Consider the following 16,974-nt stretch of genomic DNA (forward strand, 5'->3'; position numbering starts at 1 on the left):
CCGTGCAGTCGCGGGAGATGTGGCCGAGCTTGCCGCAGGCATAGCACTTCATAGCCTGAGCCTGGCAGTCGCGCGCAAAGTGGTTGGGCCCACCACACTTGTAGCAGGTGGCGGGGCGGCCGCCGCCGAATCCGCCCCTGAAGCCGCCGAAACCACCACGAGGAGCACCGGCACCAGCGCCGCGTCCCATGCCAGCGCCCGGGTTGGGGCAATTACGTGCCAAATGGCCGGTGAGGCCGCAGGAGTAGCATCGGCCGCTGGTGCCGGCGCCGCTCAGGCGGAGAGTCGGGCAATCGGCCTGAACGTGGCCAAGGCCCTGGCAGTGGTAGCATTGCTTGGTCTCGGTGGTGCGAGGGTGAGGGCATCCGTTGGACTCGTGGCCGGGCTGCTTGCCTGTTGTTGGATCAGCGACCGTTCAACCTTGTTGCGCGGAGACGACTTACAGTTGTAGCATAGCCTCTCAGACGATGAGCACACCTCTGTGATTCAACGTTAGTACTGTGTTCGCCTAGCTGTATTGCACAGCGCGTGTTTGCGCGACACAAGAGCCGTGGAACGAGCCGTCTTGCGACAACGCTGCGACATTGTCCCTCGAGGCAGCCGCGCAGGAAGGGCAGCTCACCAGCATAGTGGCCCACGTTTCCGCACTTGAAGCACGCACGACGAGATAGGGAAGACATGTTGATGGTTCCTCCGGGTATATCTGTGAGAAGCGTATGAGTATTGTACTGCACAGCGGGCGGCGGGGTAGGAAGCGGAAAGGGGCGGCGGGGAGGTATCAGAGGCTCGTGAGGGTGCGTTTGCGAGGCCGCTTGCGCGATTGCCGTGGCTAAGTGCGAGCGTGGGGTGTTGCAGTGGTAAGATGTGAATGGGCGCGCACACACCTGCTTCTCGTTCACGTCTCGTTTCCTTCACTGTCGAGGGCGTTAGCGGCAGAATTTTCGAGGGGTGATGAAATGTGGGCGCCGAGGGGGGAAACGTGGCGGGTCTCCCGCGGGATTATCTGTCAAGAGGCGCAAACGTACCAATGCAATCGAATCTCCAGTCCTTCCCTCAGCAACTCAGCTGCGTCCGTCCTCCGCGTTGTGTGGGCGATGCGCGTGTTTTAAAGAAGAGAAGGGGCCAGGGCTGTTGGGCGAACAAGGCTCGCTCTTTCGTCGCATAACCGCAGAATCACCGCAACAAGGGTCCAGAAGCAACCATGGGAGGCTTCCTGCTTTGCCACGTTGGCGCTAGCACCCTCGACAAGCTGCTATCACATCCATCTGAATGGCCATCCGTGCGGGAACGGGCCCCTTTTCGAATTTGCCTGTCCGCCTCAGCCGCCTGCACGCAAGCCGACCGAGCCATGAGCTGCCCTCTGCATCCTAGCACCCCGCGAAATGACACAATGCGCGATTGCCCGAGCCCAACTCGCCATCTGCTGGCTCGAGCGTGCTACGATCCCAATTACTTAGCTCCAGATCCGCAAACGCCCTCGCACTGCGTCTGCCGCTCATGCCAGGCTCCCAAGAAATCTTTTCAGCGTCAGGAGATTGGATGTTGCACGTGGGCCAAAGCTCGCCCGAATTGCCGAAACCGAGCTTCACAGAGTGTGCGATGCGGCTCCATCCGCGCGCTGCACGTTTGCCTGTACTTAGGGCGCCCTACTTCCGGGTATCACGTAGCCGCGCTTCTGCCCCCAGAAAGCGAGTGTGGTTTTGTAGGAATCATGCCTTCGTGCTCATCTGTTCGCTGATCCCAGCCTGCGGTGCTCACGCGCTTTCAACCGTGATTTCGCTTTGCGCTTGGCAGAACAATAGCCGCTCGTCAGAAGGATTGGGATAGCACCGGACGGGTAGACCCTCTTGTCGACCACGCGAGACGCCCGAGAGGCAGGACCCTGGTTAGCGTTGTGCGACATTGGCACCAGTTCTTCAGCGACCCAGATTACGCTCACATGAGTATGGGACTGTTGAGGTAAGAGCTCTTTAGTGTCGAGGGAAGTCCGGTAGCCCTCACTGCATCACTCTTAGAATGGCGGAAACACCGTTTTGGGACGGAGATGCCCATCATATTCGAAAGACATTCAGTATACACATATTTTATGTTTCGTTATGTTCGTAAGACCGTGTGACTCCTTTGGTTAGAGCACACATGTGCAACACTTCCCCAGTTATACATTCGAATAGCGCTTAAGGCTCGTTCTCAATAACAGCCGGAGCCGTAATGGTCGTGTTCTTGACGAACTCGAGACCCTCACCGCCCTGCACATATGATTAGCTTGATCTGGAGCTGGCCCACACAATCACTTACGTATGAGATCAAAGGCGACACCTCGACTCCTGCTTCAGAGTCCTCGCTGACTACGGTAGCACCCGCAGCCTCCACCCACTTCTTACCCTGGGTCATTATGTCCTTCTTGCTACTCTGAGGGCTGTCTTCCCCAGACGCGTTCTTCAGGGGCGAGAACTCGTCTTCACGCTTGACCTCCATGCAGGCAAACTTGTCGAGCGACAAGAACGGGAAGCAGTCGAAGACGAACTGCTCCAGCTTAATGCCGTTGGGCTTCTCCGGCTTGACCGTCTCGCCGGTCTCCGTGTTCACGAAGGGGATCTTCTTGCGCGCGACGTGGTGGGGCAGCTTCTTTGCCCACTCGGGAATGCTCTCGAGGAATTCGTACGAGTAGTAGTGGTTCACAATATTCGCGGCGCGGAACTTGAGGAGACCGGAGGACTCCGTGGCCTCCGCATCCTCGGTGGAGATCTCGGAGTATTCGACGACGTCAGGTTTGCCGTTCTTCTGCAGGATGAGTCCAACCGACTCCTTGGCGTCACGCTTGCGGACAACCTTGGTGGCGATGTCGACCTTCTGGGACGCGGAGAAGCCAATGAAGGCAGGGTCAGCGACCTTGACGAGGCAGTTGTCGACACAGTATGCATGGATGTGCTTGATGCCGCGCTTGCCCATATCTGAAACTACGCCAGCGTTGATGAGCGCTTGGTAGAGACCACCGTTGCCATCGGGTGCAACAGCGACCTAAAGGGTCAGCAAAGCCAAAAAGAGGGTTACCAGAGAGCTCACCTTTGACTTGCTCTCGAGAAGGATCTTGCCCTCATTCGAGATGCAAGGAAGTACACCCTGCTCGAAGATGATGACGTTCTCCTTCTTCAGTCCAAAGTAATTCTTCTCTTCGAAGAACTTCTGTGTAGGGGCACGCGTGGGTCCGCTGGTCATGACATACCAGGGGATTGTGACGCTCTCCTTGCCGTGCTTCTTCTTGGCCAGCTTCTCAGCCTTGACTATGCGCTCACCCTGCAGCTGGAATAGCGACTTGCTGCTGGGCAGCCCAATGTTGAAGCAGCCCTTGGGGTCGGAGCTGCCCAACCGTGTGCCTTGGCCACCGGCCATCAGAACCACCGCCACCTTGTTCTCTGCAATCAGCTCAAGACCGCTGTCGTACCATTTCTGGAGGTCCTCCGCGCTCGAATCGAGGACCGACGATGTGGCATTTTCGGGAAGCGGCTCGAGCTTGTCCTCGGCGGACTCCGCCTTGGGTGGGTTGAGTGCCTTGTCTGTGATCTCGTTGATGTAGTCAGGGTTGAAGTTCTGCAGCTGCTCGTACAACGCCGCCTTCTCAGCTGTGGAGAGCTTGTCGTAGAAGGCGAAGACCTGCTCCTGCCCTGCTTTCTCATACTTGGACTTGAGCTCATTGAGCTGCTCCTCGGTGGGCTCCTTTGTGGGAACGCCCTGCGCGCCGCCGCCGGTGATGTTCAGCTTCTCGAGCGTGGAGGTAACGGCATCCTTGATGGCGTCCATGATGCAAGCGGGGTAGTGTTTAGCGGGCACGGGAGAATAGCAGAAGCAACGTCAAAGTGCGACTGGAGAAGTTTAGCAGAGGGATGAGAAGATGAGTGAAGACTTTGCACGATGTCGCAGCCTCAATTAATGTTTATTGGCAACACTAGAAGAACAAGCTGCGGTGTGCTAACGCCGCCTTGCCCCACTGTCCCTGTCTTACGGTCCCTGTCCGCGCCTCAAAGCACAGGCAGCGAAAGGGCTCGTCGCAAGCGGCTGAAAATCATCCCCGACAACTAAAAATAGGTTTCGGAATAAACGGTTGCACAATTGTTCATTGTTGAGGATATCATCTACCAGATCATTCAGCTTGTATCTGTGTTCACATACTGCGAGTCGCAGGTGTACTTAGGGTAGGGTACACCAGACCCATCTAGACAGTTAAAGGGAGATGCGACGCCGAAAACCCAAACAACCGGCCCATGCATTATAGCTGAAATATGAAAGTAAAGAAATGCATTCCGATGCTGCTCTGCGTTGAATTTGGATTTGTCTTCTATGCAGCGTGCCCATTTGCTTCCACGCCATTGGTCTTAGCATCTTCAGCCTCGACCGGCGCCTGCTCCGGCGCTTTCAATGACTTGGCCGGCGCGGGGTTCAAGATGTTCGTAGCATCAATCAACCGAGCTTTCGGGTTGAGTTCAAGACCAAACCCAGGCTTATCGAGGATAGATACATCGAGGTAGCCCTTGGTGGGAATGGGCTCGTTGAGGAACAGATCACCGAACACTGGCAAGACCGATTTGCCGTCTGGGGAGTTTGCCAGATACTCCTGAAATGGAGAATGCGCCTGGCTGACGACAAAGTGATAAGAGTATGGACCGCTGGCATGCGGGACGACGGGGATGTCGTACGCGGCTGCCATTGCGGAGATCTTGAGCAGCTCGGTCATGCCTCCAACCCACATGACGTCTGGCTGGAGTATGTCCAGGTTGCGCCCCTCAATCAGCTTCCTGAAGCCATATCTCGAGTATTCGTGCTCGCCGGTGGTGAACTTCATCCGCGGGTGTGCACGCTTGATCAATTCGAAACCGTCCGTATCGTCAGGCGAGAGACATTCCTCCCACCAGTTCAGATTGAGGTGTTCGGTCGCCGCCACAACCTCGATGGTGTATTGTACATTCAGGCTCATGTAGCAATCAACCATAATGGGGAAGTCGGGACCAACGCTTTCGCGGTGTTTTGTGAGAAATTCCACGTTCTTCTTCAGTCCCTCAGGACCCTCTCCCGGGCCATATGGGAGGGGCACCTTTGCACCCCAGAAGCCCATCTCCTTGGCTGCAAGCGGCTCAGGACCAGTGCAGTAGAAATTCAGTCTTTCTCTTGTTGCGCCGCCGATCATCTTGTATACGGGCTCGTTTCGGATCTTGCCCAGAAGATCCCAGATGGCGAGATCGATGACGGAGATGACCGCTACCGGTAGGCCCTTTCGACCATAGAACATGGATCCGCGGTACATCTGCTCGAAGATGTGGTTTGTATCCCGGGGGTCTACCATTCATTAGCACATGGTCATTTGCCATGAAGTTGCACTAAACTCACCTTGACCGATCAGAAACCGCTCGAAGTGCTCTGCGACCAACCAGCATGCTGGCGGCCCTCCAAAACCAGTCGCGAAGCCCTTGGTTCCATCGGTCGCCTCAATCTCCACACAGAAGGAACCAAGCACGTTAATACCCCAGCTCGTGCGCGACTTCCTGTACTTCTCGTACTGGGACATGGGCGTGGATATCTTGCTGTCAATGAGCCAATGGCCGCCGTGCACATTGTGGTAGTCGCCGCCTGACCCTGGCCCTTGCGTGATGAAGGTGCGGACATGCTTGATAGTAGGAAAGCTTCGCGCTGTGCTTCCCTCAATCGTGGACGGCATCTCGATGCGTGACAAGGTGGCAGCGCTGGACGAAGGGATTTTCTATTTTAGAAGAAAGGATCAAGTGAGGGGCAGAGTATTGGGCGTAACATAGCATGAGTATTACCCATGTTTATAAAGGAATAGCTCATCATGTGAGGGGAACGCAGCAGCCGAAAACTGGACCAGGCTCTAAAACACAGCTATCTCGGGCTATCTCCAGGCGAATTGGCAATGATGTCCCGAGTGAGCCATCGTGACAGCCACAGAAAGTGGGGCCTCGCCGTGGCTTGCCGTGTAATAAGAGCCATGTGGCTCTGACGACCATCGCAATGCGATCCCCATACAGCAACGTAACCGCAGTTGCACATGTTTTTGCCGCTCACACGACGCGAACCGCTGCGTCCCAATTGGAGTTAAAGACGCACCCCGCGTCCGCTCACGCCTAGGACAATGGCGTGCAATTTCGGGCTCCACCGTGCGCTGTGGTGATTCGTCCGCGTCTCCGAGGTAAGGCCACAAGCTCAAAATCCGGGGCTCCACGCGCCGATTTGCGGGGACAACGATTGGAAAGCTCACCCTCGTTTCTTCGGGCTATTGTCGAGCGATCTTTGCATCCTATATCCAGTCCCACAGATTTCTTATCAAACATGGATACGGCTTCACTCAACGGCAATGGGACGCGCCCATATGCCAGCCCGGAGAGCCACGCGAAGCTGTCGCAGCATTCGCCAACCGATGAGCAGGACTGGAGCGGCGAGGGATCCAGCGGCGACGAAGCCATACAAGCCAGCGGCGCAACGAAGCGCAAACGGCCCCTTTCTGTCAGCTGCGAAATATGTAAGCAGCGCAAGGTGAGTACAACAATGCGCAGCGTCACGAGTCGGTTGGCAACCGCAATTGTATGTCGCTGTGTCACTCGGGAGCTTGCTACGCGAAGCGCTTCCCTACGCTCCTGCCTTTGCAAGTACATCCTGGAGTACAACATTGCGAAAACATTTGGTAGCTCTTGGAGTTACCCTTTTCGTTCCGACGCCCTGAATGTTGCTAACAGCGTTACAGGTCAAGTGCGACCGTGGCCAGCCAAGCTGCGGTTGGTGTGTCAAGAATCACTCTGGATGCATATATCTACCGCGAAAGAAGCCAGGTCTGCGCGCAGGTTACGGTCGAGAATTAGAGGCTCGTCTTGGTGAGTCGACTTCCGTACACTTCCGTTCCTCCCACATCAGAAAACCTAGAAAAGGACCCTCATCGTTTTGTCATTGCTGGGAAATGCTTGTCACGGGCTCCAGCCTCAAGTTTTGGTCAGTGCGATATATATACCGAGACGGAACATTTATAGAGCGAGCGGGGGATATAGACTGACTGGGAATAGATAAGCTGGAGTCATTGCTCCACCAACAGCAGAACCAGATCAATCAACTCTCTAGCAACCAGGCCACGGCAGCAGTGCCTTCCCCGCAGACCGGACCGGTCTTCCGGAGCCCTACTGTCTTACAACAAACGCCACATGTGCCACGGCCTGAAACGGCACTTTTCATACAGAAAGCAGGTAGTTTCTCTGCTGCAACTGCAACCCCTCTGCAGCCAAGCTTTCCTGGTGGAATATCCGACGCGCGACAGGCGCCCTCTGTCGGCAGCAATGGCTATCACAATTCGCCCGAGGATGTTGCGTCGAATGTGAGTGGGTTACAACAACGAGATGCATTTGCCTTCAACAACGATCGTTTCGCTCCCCCGTCAATGGCCGGAGCACTCGCACGAGGTGACCAGGACTTTCCACCATACGACTTACTATATGGTTTGGTGGATCTATTCTTCAAGCACATTTACCCTTGGTGTCCAATACTTCATCGTCAAGCGACCCTAAATTCCCTTTTTGGGGATACCAGCCTAGATGAGGCGGATAGAATCCTCCTACATGCTATGGTTGCAACCACCCTAAGATTTTCAACTGACCCTCGCTTGACCCCAGAGAAGAGAGAGCACTACCACCAGAACTCGAAAGAGAAAGTGCTATTGTTCGGAATCCAGAATAGCTCAGTCAAGTCATTGCAGGCACTCGTCATACTGGCGCTGGATGTCGTGGGATGCTCGAACGGCCCTCCGGGATGGAACCTCCTGGCTTTAATCACCCGGTCGATCGTCAACCTTGGCCTATCAGTCGAAAACTCTTCGCCAAAAGTAGCCCCTCAATATGCGTCCATTTATACTTTGCGGGCGATCGTCCTCCCAGAACCGACGGATTGGATCATGGAGGAAAGTCGAAGGCGGCTTTTTTGGATGATCTACGTTCTTGATCGATACGCGACCGTTGCAACCGCCTTCGAATTCGCACTTGACGAAAAGGAAATCGACCGTCAGCTTCCATGCCGGGACGAATTCTTCACTCGCAATGCGTCAGTGGAGACTCGCTGGTTCCGTACGTCAACGCGCACAGATTTTACACTGAATCGACCAGAGAATCTGGGAGCGTTCTCCTATTATGTCGAGATTCTTGAGATACTCTCCCGCATTCACAATTTCTTGAAGCAGCCTGTTGACATCACATCTCTGGCCGACGTCGAGAAATGGCAAAGTGAGTATCGTGCATTGGATAGCACGCTTGAGCAATGGAAGTACAATTTGCCGCCTGAATATGGGAACGCCACGCGCGTCTTCGCAGGACCAGCGGCCAGCAAGGATCTTAGCAGTAGTTTGATCATGCTGCACGCCGCCTTCCACACGTATGTACTCCGGCCGCACACCTCGAGAGGGGCTAACAAGAGTAGTACCGTGATCCGCCTACACTCTTCTGCCGCATACCCTACCCACCGCTCACCAATATTTGCGCCTTCCTTCAGCGCAAGTCAAAGATGTTTGAGTGCCGTCGAGAGCATAGTGATGCTCTGCCAATACATTCGCGAAAACGGTCTCTTGACGAAGCTCGGTCCCCCTTTCGCTTTCTCCTTGTGGGTTGCGGCTCGTGTTCTGTTGGTCCATGGCTCGACGATAGCTCACCGCGTGGATGAATCCATCAACCTGCTCGTCTTGACCCTCCGAGAAATGGGTACTTACTGGGAAGTGGGCTCTCGCTATGCCAATTTGCTTTCCCGCGTGCTGCTTGAGTACCAAGAGTCGCAACAAAATGCCGGGATAAACGGAGAGCGCGTCACTCCATCTACCGTCAAAATACTCGCAGACATGCGCCGCTGCGCATTCGACCTCGACTTCCTCATTGCGCGACAGCCAAAGATGCACCCCAGCCACCAGCCGACCCCAGCTCGGACTCCAGCACCAAACGAGTTGGAGTATCTCGACGTGTTCGATTTCTTCAACATGCCAAGGCTTCCTGTTTCCATGGACAGCGCGAACTCGTATGTAGCGCCGGACGGCACCATCCAGACCGCAATGCCTGATGGACAACCGGTCAACGAGTTCAACATTACGAATTATATGGTGGATGCCAGTTCTGATTGGTTCATCAAGGGCGCGACCTGATACCTTGTACAATTCATCAAAAGCGTGTGTTTGGCCTGTCCACCATACCATCGTTCATGGGCACTTGGAACAAGGTGGTCATCTTTGATTCTGGACATGCACTTCTTTTAGATACCCCTTTTTCTTAACGAGCATTGCCGCGTTGTCATGGCTGGTCGTTGGACACAATGAGGAGACCAAAACTATCGGTTGTTCACCTTCCTATCATGTTCAAATACGTGAGGCCGGCCGCAATGACGAACGTGGGGATGCGACTTTGCGAATTAAGCATACGCCGAGCAGGCCTGAGCCCTCGAGTCAGTGAAGGTGGAGTCCCGCTGCAGGCTGAGCCACCTGTGCCACCTGAGCCACGGGGATGGGTGAGGAATCCGGTGCATTTGCGGCCTGCGCCTCAAACAGAAAGGGCGAGGTGGAGCGCCCTTTGAGTGTGGGGTTTAGCAGTAACCCGGTTAGGTATTAATACTGGAAATTACGTGATCGGTAGGCTGCGGCAGTACTTTGCGCGAACGTATCAATCGCAGCCAGTGGCCGTCTTGAGGAGGCCGACATATCTTCCCGAACATTTCAGCAGACATTTCTGGGGCGCGATAGCGACAGCGGACGAAAAAGCATCGCGCTGGACACGAGTCTTTGTAGTCCTGGACACGCACAGTTGAAGCTCGTCGAGGCCGTAAGCGCTAGTCGTGAAATTACCGGCACCGCCCTCGGCCCAACAGTTAAACCTCGTTAACACACACCGCAACCCCCACCGTCCAAGCCGCTGTGCAAGTTTGCGCTAGTCCCGTCCTGTCGCCAACCGCCCTTCGCACCTGCAATCTGGTGCACTAGCTTATGACTCCGAACGACCCTTACGAGCAACCACCGTAAGATCTAAAAGTCGGGGCCAACCCGGCCTCAGGCTCTTGACTCATCTTCGCTCATTGTCCTCTCGATCATTCGAGTTGTAGCTCCCATCTGTACTAACGGCGCGCCCTTCCGCCATCCAACGCAACTGGAATCGTAACTAGCAATGGCTTCTCAGGGCGGCAACAACAGTAACTTCGACTTCAATGCGGGCGCTGGCATCGACTTTACAGGATTCGGGATGCAGCCTGCCTTTAATGACCTGAAGAGTACTGGAGAGGGTAACACTTCTTCGGCATTCTTCTTCGGCGACGAGGGTATCGACACGACGGCCACATTTGATCATTCATATGACTCAATATTTGCCCCGGTCGGCGGTATGGACACCACAGCGTTCGGATTAGAGCCTCTTGTATGTTCGCATCTCCCATCATATTAGGTTGTGGGTGGACTCAACACCGTCCCCAGAGACGTTTCGTAGTCGCATGGTGGGGCCTAGCTGACCTTCACAGGGTTTGGGTAACACCGCCGGAGATGCCTCATGGAACAACATGTTTCCCACAACGCCTGCGCAGTCCTTCGAGTCATTATACACACCTCAAATCAACAAGAGGCCACTTCAGTTAGATGCACATGACTTCCCTCCGGCGAAGCGACATGAGGCATTCTCGCCCTTTACCACGGGTTCCATGACAGGGTCGAGCAACTGGGCGCTCGAAACCCAGCCCACTCCAGCAGCTAGCTCTGATGTGACAGGTCTGAGCGACGAAGCTGCTGACGTGTGCGCAACATGGTTCAGCAAGTACAACGTACTCCCGAGGTAAGTCGACTTGCATAATACACGGTTCTACCCGAGACGAGTAATGGATGTCCTAACTCTTCCCCAGTGACAGGCATATTGACTCTCTTGCCCAACTCACTGGCGAGTCAGCAGCAGCCATCCGACAATGGTTCGGTCAGGCTTTGAAGCAGGGGATGACCGGTCAGGATTCTGCGTACAAGTCACAAACAGGATTTGCTCAGGACCCAATACTATTCCCGCAGTTGGCTCCTACTACGGGCGCAGTTGCATCGCAACAACTTATGATTCCTGATGTCCCATGCGTACATGAGACGCAAGCGGCGACAACGACGGTCTCACAGTCTCCCCTGCGCGGGGGAAAGAAAGGCTGCAACCCCACAGAGGATCCGGAGCTTTTGAAGAGAGATCCGAACAAAATTTACCAATGCACAAGAAAGTGCGGAAAGCGGTATGGAAGGAAGTGAGTAACTATCGGGTACAAAGTTGATGTCTCTTGCCTTTCCTTCTTGGCTGAGATATGTGCCACCCTGTTTTAACTTACACTGACTTTGTATCTTAGGTGTGACTGGAAGCGGAACGAAGAGGAGGGGTACCCCTCAAAGAGCTGGTTGTGCAGTAAGTCATTCCTCCTTGCAGATAGGTCGAGAAATTTTGGCTAGCTTAGGACACACATGCAAGCTTTGGCAGTACGGTGAACAGTATAGAGCTGGACTAGGTTTCGTGCAGCCAGCTTTGCATAACTTATCCTGAGGCAGCCGAACAACCTTGGTACCCACCCTTTGAACAGCATGCTAACGTTCTACAGGCCTATGCGTCAGCGAGGGTGTCGAGCGCGTAAAGCCGTGTTTCCGAAAATACCATTTCTCTCAGCACTTCAGGAACATCCACCCTGGGCTGAACTCCGCTGATTACGAGGAGTCTTCTGTCGTGTAAGTACCAGTAGCTTAGCTTGGCCTCTTTCGTCAGACCGTTCGAGGCGTTAAAAATCATTGGACCCACCTACGTGAATTGAATATCGCTAACTTTTTGTAGACATTCCGACACGAGCCTGCCACAGGCCGCCAGAAAGTGCGGCTTTTGTACGCACCGATTCGTGTCTCGACAGGATCGCATCGACCACATCGCAGACCACTTCAAGAACGGCAAGTCCATGCTTGACTGGAACGAAGAGGACACAAATGATTCTGATGACATGAATGACGATGACGACAACGACGACCGACCTGATAGCGGCGGCTTCGGCAATGGCAAGCCTCACTTCCCACCGGAGCATGATCCTCGTGGCTCTGGCTCTGGACCGAAGAACAACGGCAGCGGCGGTAACGGCTCACAGCCTCACCAGAGCGGCTTCTTCCAGTTCCAGGTTTCACAGCTCGCAGACGGCGATAGTAGCGGCTCATCACCAGGAGTCGAGCAGCACATTCAACGGGACTCCACGAATAATCAGCATATTCAACCAGCCTTCGGATTGGACGGCGCAATGTGCAGCAAGATACCTCAGGGTGCAATGTGCGATACCGCGACAACACAACACGCAACATCCACCGATGAATGCTCTGTGCATGGCCGGCACGATAAAGCAACGAGAGATGACTCGCAGTCTGTGGCCGGAGATGTTGTCTCCTTGCTGAGCACCGACGTCGTCCAGCTTCAGACGAGACCGCCGTTCGTTCCTCCAAGCGACGGTGATCCCGCACCAGATCGCCTGAAGACTACAATGGCAGTATCCAGTGGTAAGGAGATTGCAGATCCCAAGAGGACGCGCAAGTCTAATCATCTAGCAGGATCACTGACCCGCGAGACGCAAGACCTGCTCGGTAGTCTCAAGCTCCTTGGCGCCGGCGGCTTTAGTACGGTCGACGAAGTGGTCCATCGCGAAACGAGCTTACGCTTTGCCCGCAAGACCCTCAAGAACCGGGAACGCTCAGCCATTGAAGAACTGAAGAACGAAGTTGATGTTCTCAAGAAACTCCGCCATCCTCACATCATCCGGTTCGTGGATAGTGTCCAAAAGGGCGACAGGATGTCGATCCTGCTATCGCCGGTAGCAGAGACCACACTTGCCGCCTGGCTGGACATGAAGCTGCAGAACAGGCCAGACAGGCTGAGCGAGACCATTGTCACGATGATGGGCTGCCTTGCCTCGTCGATCCGGTACCTCCATGCGCAGCGACCAGTCGTAAAGCACATGGACATCAAGCCCCAAAACATCCTTGTCAAGCAAGGCGAGGATGTGCCACATGTGTTCTTAAGCGACTTCGGCGTCAGCTCGATGGGCGAGATCACTGCGAGCAGCAAGACAATGCCACTTACACGCCAGTACTGTGCGCCCGAAGTATCCGAGGGTGTCTCACGCGAGCTCGCGTCTGACGTCTGGTCTCTCGGCTGCGTCTTCCTTGAGATGCTGACCGTTGCTTACAAAGAGGATAACCCGCGCTGGCTTGATTTCCGCCAATTATTTGGCGGACGCAAGGGCAAATACTACTGGCAAGACGTCCCTGCTCTACAAGGCCTCCTGACCCAATCCCTCGAGCAAGCAGCATCTCGAACTGAAGCCAATGCTACGAGCACTGTCAAGGAAATGCTCAATTCCGATCCAACCGCACGACCAACTGCACCCAAGCTGACAATGGTGTTTACACCTGCACCTTGCTGCCTCAGTTGGCCCAACGAAAAGGTCGCTTATCCCGGACCATCTGAAGAGCTTCAAACAGTGAAGACTTTCTGCCAGGAAGATGGCCGAGATGCATGTGCTCATCTACGCGATGTGGATGATCAACACAAGCAACAAGGCGATACTGTCCGTCATGCCAAGCGCTGGCTCGAAGAGTGTTCCCACGACCACGCTGATTGTCGTCATGACGTACAAGGAATTCTTGCCAACAAGACCTTACCCACCCGTCTGATCGACATGTTACCAGAAGGTAATGTAGGCTTGTCCGTTCGCATTGTCAATGGCGCGGACCTAGATGATCGCCAGAGTCCAGACTACGCAGCACTCAGCTACGTTTGGGCAGATGATGAGCTGAAGCTATCAACTGCTCGTCTGGACGCAATGCAACGCAATCTACCCCGCGAAGCCCTACCTAAGGCAATCAATGAAGCCATCACGAAGGCTCAAGACATCGGCCTCCGATACCTCTGGGTAGACAATCTCTGCGTCCTTCAGGACTCCCAGGGAGACAAGCAACGCGAGTCCCGCGCCATGGCAGATGTGTATCGCAACGCGGCGCTCACCATTGTGGCAACGCAGAAGGGCATCGATCAACAAGCGCTCCAAGCTGCCGTCCTTCCCCTCAGCACGTATCTCACGCCAGGCTTCGCCTGGGATACGAGGGCGTGGTCACTCCAGGAACGTCTCCTCTCGCGAAGGTTCCTCCACCTTGGCGAAGAACAGATGTACTGGGAGTGCAACGCACTCAAAGCCAGCGAAACATTCCCCCGCGGACTTGACTCCTTCCGCAACGCGCTTTCTTCGCTGCTCTGGGAGAAGGTACATACACGTGCAGATGCGCTCTACGGTGTGCCTGCCACCGCGGGCCTCAACCACAATCGCATGCACACAGAAAGCCACTTCGACATGGAAGGCACCGGAACCGCCGCCGGTCTGGTGACGGAGCGCAACGCCAATGGGCACGGCGCCCCGACTGCGAGCAAAGCCATGGGCTATGGCAAGACGGCGACGCCGCACCAAAGGGTTGAATTCTCTTCAAACCCGGTGTGCAACGCCAATGGCCAAGATGTTGCGAATGCGAACAAAGCCATGGGCTACTGCAAGATGGCGACGCCGCACCAAGGGGTCGAAGAGTTCTCTTCACACCTTGTTCGTGACTGCCAGTACGTCCGCAAAGAGGGCGACGGGATCGGCGACTCCATGGAGGCGGGCCAAATGCAGCTCCAGCTCGCGGGCCTTGAGGCCCCGAGTGGATCACTCAGCGTCTCCGCCTGTGGTTTCGCTGGGCTGATGCGCGGTTGTCATGAAGCCAAGGACCCAGGCCGGAAGGGTCGGGAGAACGGAGTTGGGAATGGAAATGGAATCGAAGACGAAGGAGTGTTTGGGAAGAATCCGAATGCGAGGAGAAAGTATGAAGGGGATGAGGATGTGATGAGCTAGTACGAGAGTCCTGGTCACGGAGAGCGTCGAGAAGGTATTTCCTATGTAATTGACGAGTGTGCGCCTGCATTTCATTCGTTTCACCCACTGTTGTCTTCGATCCTGCGTCCACGTGTGGTGTGCGTTCATGTAAGAGATTCAGTTATGGCAGGTATCACAATGCTCCTCATGAAGAGGGCTGGCCGAGCACCTCCACGATGTCATGGACCTAGAGCCGCTCTCTCCCCCTAAATTGAGCGGACACGCATTCGCCCATTACCTATATGGTCTCCAGCAACAGCTGTCGAGGCTGATTTCCAAAATATGCATTTGATCACCTGCAGTAAGTTATGTTAGCCGTGCATGATGATTTCGCACGTGTTCGCAGCGGGAATGGGAACGGGACAAGAAGTTCGGCTGTGCCGACTCAAACTTCCCAAAGCGGCAGTATGGGAGCCCGTCGATGACGGCGCGCCGGCCGCGAGTGTCTTACCAACGGCAACCCCAGATCCCTGCCAAAATTTCTCGACCCAAGTCTGCACCGCGCCCGTCCCACCACCACCACACGTCCACTCTCTCACACAATGGCCTCTCCCGCCCCCGCTAAGAAGCGCAAGAGCGCCCCCACGGCCGTCGCAGACTTCGCCATCCTCGCGCTCGCGCTCCCCACACAGCCCGGCCTCCCACCCTCGTGCGCCGATGCAAAGCACTACCTCTACGTCAAGGCCCACGCGCCCGCCATAGCCACCGAGTCCACCGCGCGCTCGCTCTTCCTCGCAAACGTGCCCATCGATGCCTCGGAAGCGAATCTGCGCGCCCTCTTCGCCGAGCAGCTCGGCGGTGCGCGTGTCGAGAGCGTGGACTTCGACGGCAGCGTGCCGGCCGAGGTGGCACACAAGCACTTCAACCCCGCCGAGGTGAAGGCCGGAAACAACGACGGGCCCGAGAGCCGGGGGAAGAAGCGCAAGCGGGCGGATGACGGCAAGGGCAACAAGAGCGGCATGGTGGCCGAGGGCGTGCTGGAGGACGACGACAGCGCGCTGCCGCGGATATGGAGCGCGCCGGTGCGCCGGAGCGGGTCCGGCGCTGTGGTCGTGTTCGTGGACAAGGCGAGCATGCGGGGTGCGCTGAAGGCGGTGCATGCAGCCATCAAGTTGGGAACGACGATTAGCTGGACCGGCGGCGAGGCACTGGGCGTCGATCGTATGGCGCCCCACACCACATACACACGTGAAATACGAGCACGATACTGACACACACAGGCTATAAATCGCACCTCGCCCTGCTCCATCCACCGCCAACCCTCCTCTCCTCCACCACAAACGCGTACCTCGCCCAGTTCGACGCCGCCGCAGCCCAACGCTCCCGCGCCCTCGCACACCTGCGCTCCGTCCCCGACGAGGACGGCTTCATCACCGTCACCCGCGGCGGCGGCCGCAGTCTCCCCGCTGCCCGCCTCGACATGGCGCAGCAGAAGCAGGCCGAGCACGAGGACAGGATGAAGAAGAAGGGCAGCTTGGACGGCTTCTACCGCTTCCAGAACCGCGAGAAGAGGAAGGAGCAAGAGGGCATGCTGCGGAAGCAGTTTGAGAAGGACAGGCGGAGGGTCATGGAGATGAGGGAGCGGAGGGGGAAGGTCAGGGTGGAGACTTAGACTTTGGGGGAGGAGGCGGGCTGTGGGTGTGAGGGACGAGGAAAAGCAAATGATATGATACCCTATGAATATCTCCGTGGCAACAGCTATTTTGGTCTTGGTACAAAGCGAGCATGGGCAAGCTGACTGGTATCATCGAGAAAGCGTCGCATGCAGACAGTGCTGTGGAAACACGGCGGTGAGGCTCCGGCTCAGCATACGGCATAATACCCAGACCGAGAGCCACATGGCACGGAAGCTTTAAACCTTGCTTGCATTTGCTTCGCACATCGCACTCGTGGGTTGGGCGCGCTGTCCGGCTTCCTCTCGCGCAGCTCGGCGGTAGCGCCGCAGGCGAGAGAGAGAGAGAGAGAGAGAGAGAGAGAGAGAGAGAGAGAAGGCCTCGGTGCAGCTGGACCTAGAGCGCCAGTAGGTTT

At 55.8% G+C, this 16,974-nt stretch overlaps 5 protein-coding genes across 5 annotated transcripts; 3 read left to right on the plus strand and 2 right to left on the minus strand.

Annotated features, from left to right (window-relative positions):
* Window positions 1–347: 347 nt before the first annotated feature.
* CC84DRAFT_1168327 (uncharacterized protein) lies at window positions 348–1,074 on the minus strand. Its single transcript, XM_018179368.1, has 2 exons — window positions 1,026–1,074; window positions 348–914 (listed from the first exon to the last, which is right to left on the minus strand). Exon 2 carries the CDS (start codon window positions 678–680, stop codon window positions 405–407), a length of 276 nt encoding a protein of 91 aa, XP_018031551.1. The 5' UTR covers window positions 681–914; window positions 1,026–1,074; the 3' UTR covers window positions 348–404.
* Window positions 1,075–1,841: 767 nt separating this feature from the next.
* CC84DRAFT_1199191 (nucleotide-diphospho-sugar transferase) lies at window positions 1,842–5,707 on the minus strand (the record flags this gene model as incomplete). Its single annotated transcript, XM_018181608.1, has 5 exons — window positions 1,842–2,246; window positions 2,296–3,018; window positions 3,064–3,783; window positions 4,361–5,328; window positions 5,380–5,707. 5 exons carry the CDS (start codon window positions 5,705–5,707, stop codon window positions 2,175–2,177), a joined length of 2,811 nt encoding a protein of 936 aa, XP_018031552.1. The 3' UTR covers window positions 1,842–2,174.
* A 560-nt stretch (window positions 5,708–6,267) lies between these two features.
* On the plus strand, window positions 6,268–9,492 carry CC84DRAFT_1209219 (uncharacterized protein). The gene is made up of 3 exons (XM_018182208.1): window positions 6,268–6,540; window positions 6,749–6,875; window positions 7,062–9,492. The coding sequence occupies exons 1-3, from the start codon at window positions 6,337–6,339 to the stop codon at window positions 9,164–9,166; spliced, it is 2,436 nt and encodes an 811-aa protein (XP_018031553.1). The 5' UTR covers window positions 6,268–6,336; the 3' UTR covers window positions 9,167–9,492.
* A 391-nt stretch (window positions 9,493–9,883) lies between these two features.
* Window positions 9,884–15,199, plus strand: CC84DRAFT_278192 (uncharacterized protein). The gene is made up of 7 exons (XM_018185736.1): window positions 9,884–10,421; window positions 10,522–10,829; window positions 10,897–11,271; window positions 11,371–11,426; window positions 11,617–11,740; window positions 11,844–12,544; window positions 12,596–15,199. Exons 1-7 carry the CDS (start codon window positions 10,176–10,178, stop codon window positions 14,923–14,925), a joined length of 4,140 nt encoding a protein of 1,379 aa, XP_018031554.1. The 5' UTR covers window positions 9,884–10,175; the 3' UTR covers window positions 14,926–15,199.
* Window positions 15,200–15,509: 310 nt separating this feature from the next.
* On the plus strand, window positions 15,510–16,510 carry CC84DRAFT_1061080 (uncharacterized protein; the record flags this gene model as incomplete). Its single annotated transcript, XM_018173583.1, has 2 exons — window positions 15,510–16,107; window positions 16,167–16,510. Coding segments are annotated over 2 exons (942 nt in total), but the record flags the coding sequence as incomplete, so codon positions are not given.
* Window positions 16,511–16,974: the final 464 nt, after the last annotated feature.

The sequence above is a fragment of the Paraphaeosphaeria sporulosa genome, assembly GCF_001642045.1.
Source record: "Paraphaeosphaeria sporulosa strain AP3s5-JAC2a unplaced genomic scaffold CC84scaffold_11, whole genome shotgun sequence".
Classification (NCBI taxonomy): Eukaryota; Fungi; Ascomycota; class Dothideomycetes; order Pleosporales; family Didymosphaeriaceae; genus Paraphaeosphaeria; species Paraphaeosphaeria sporulosa.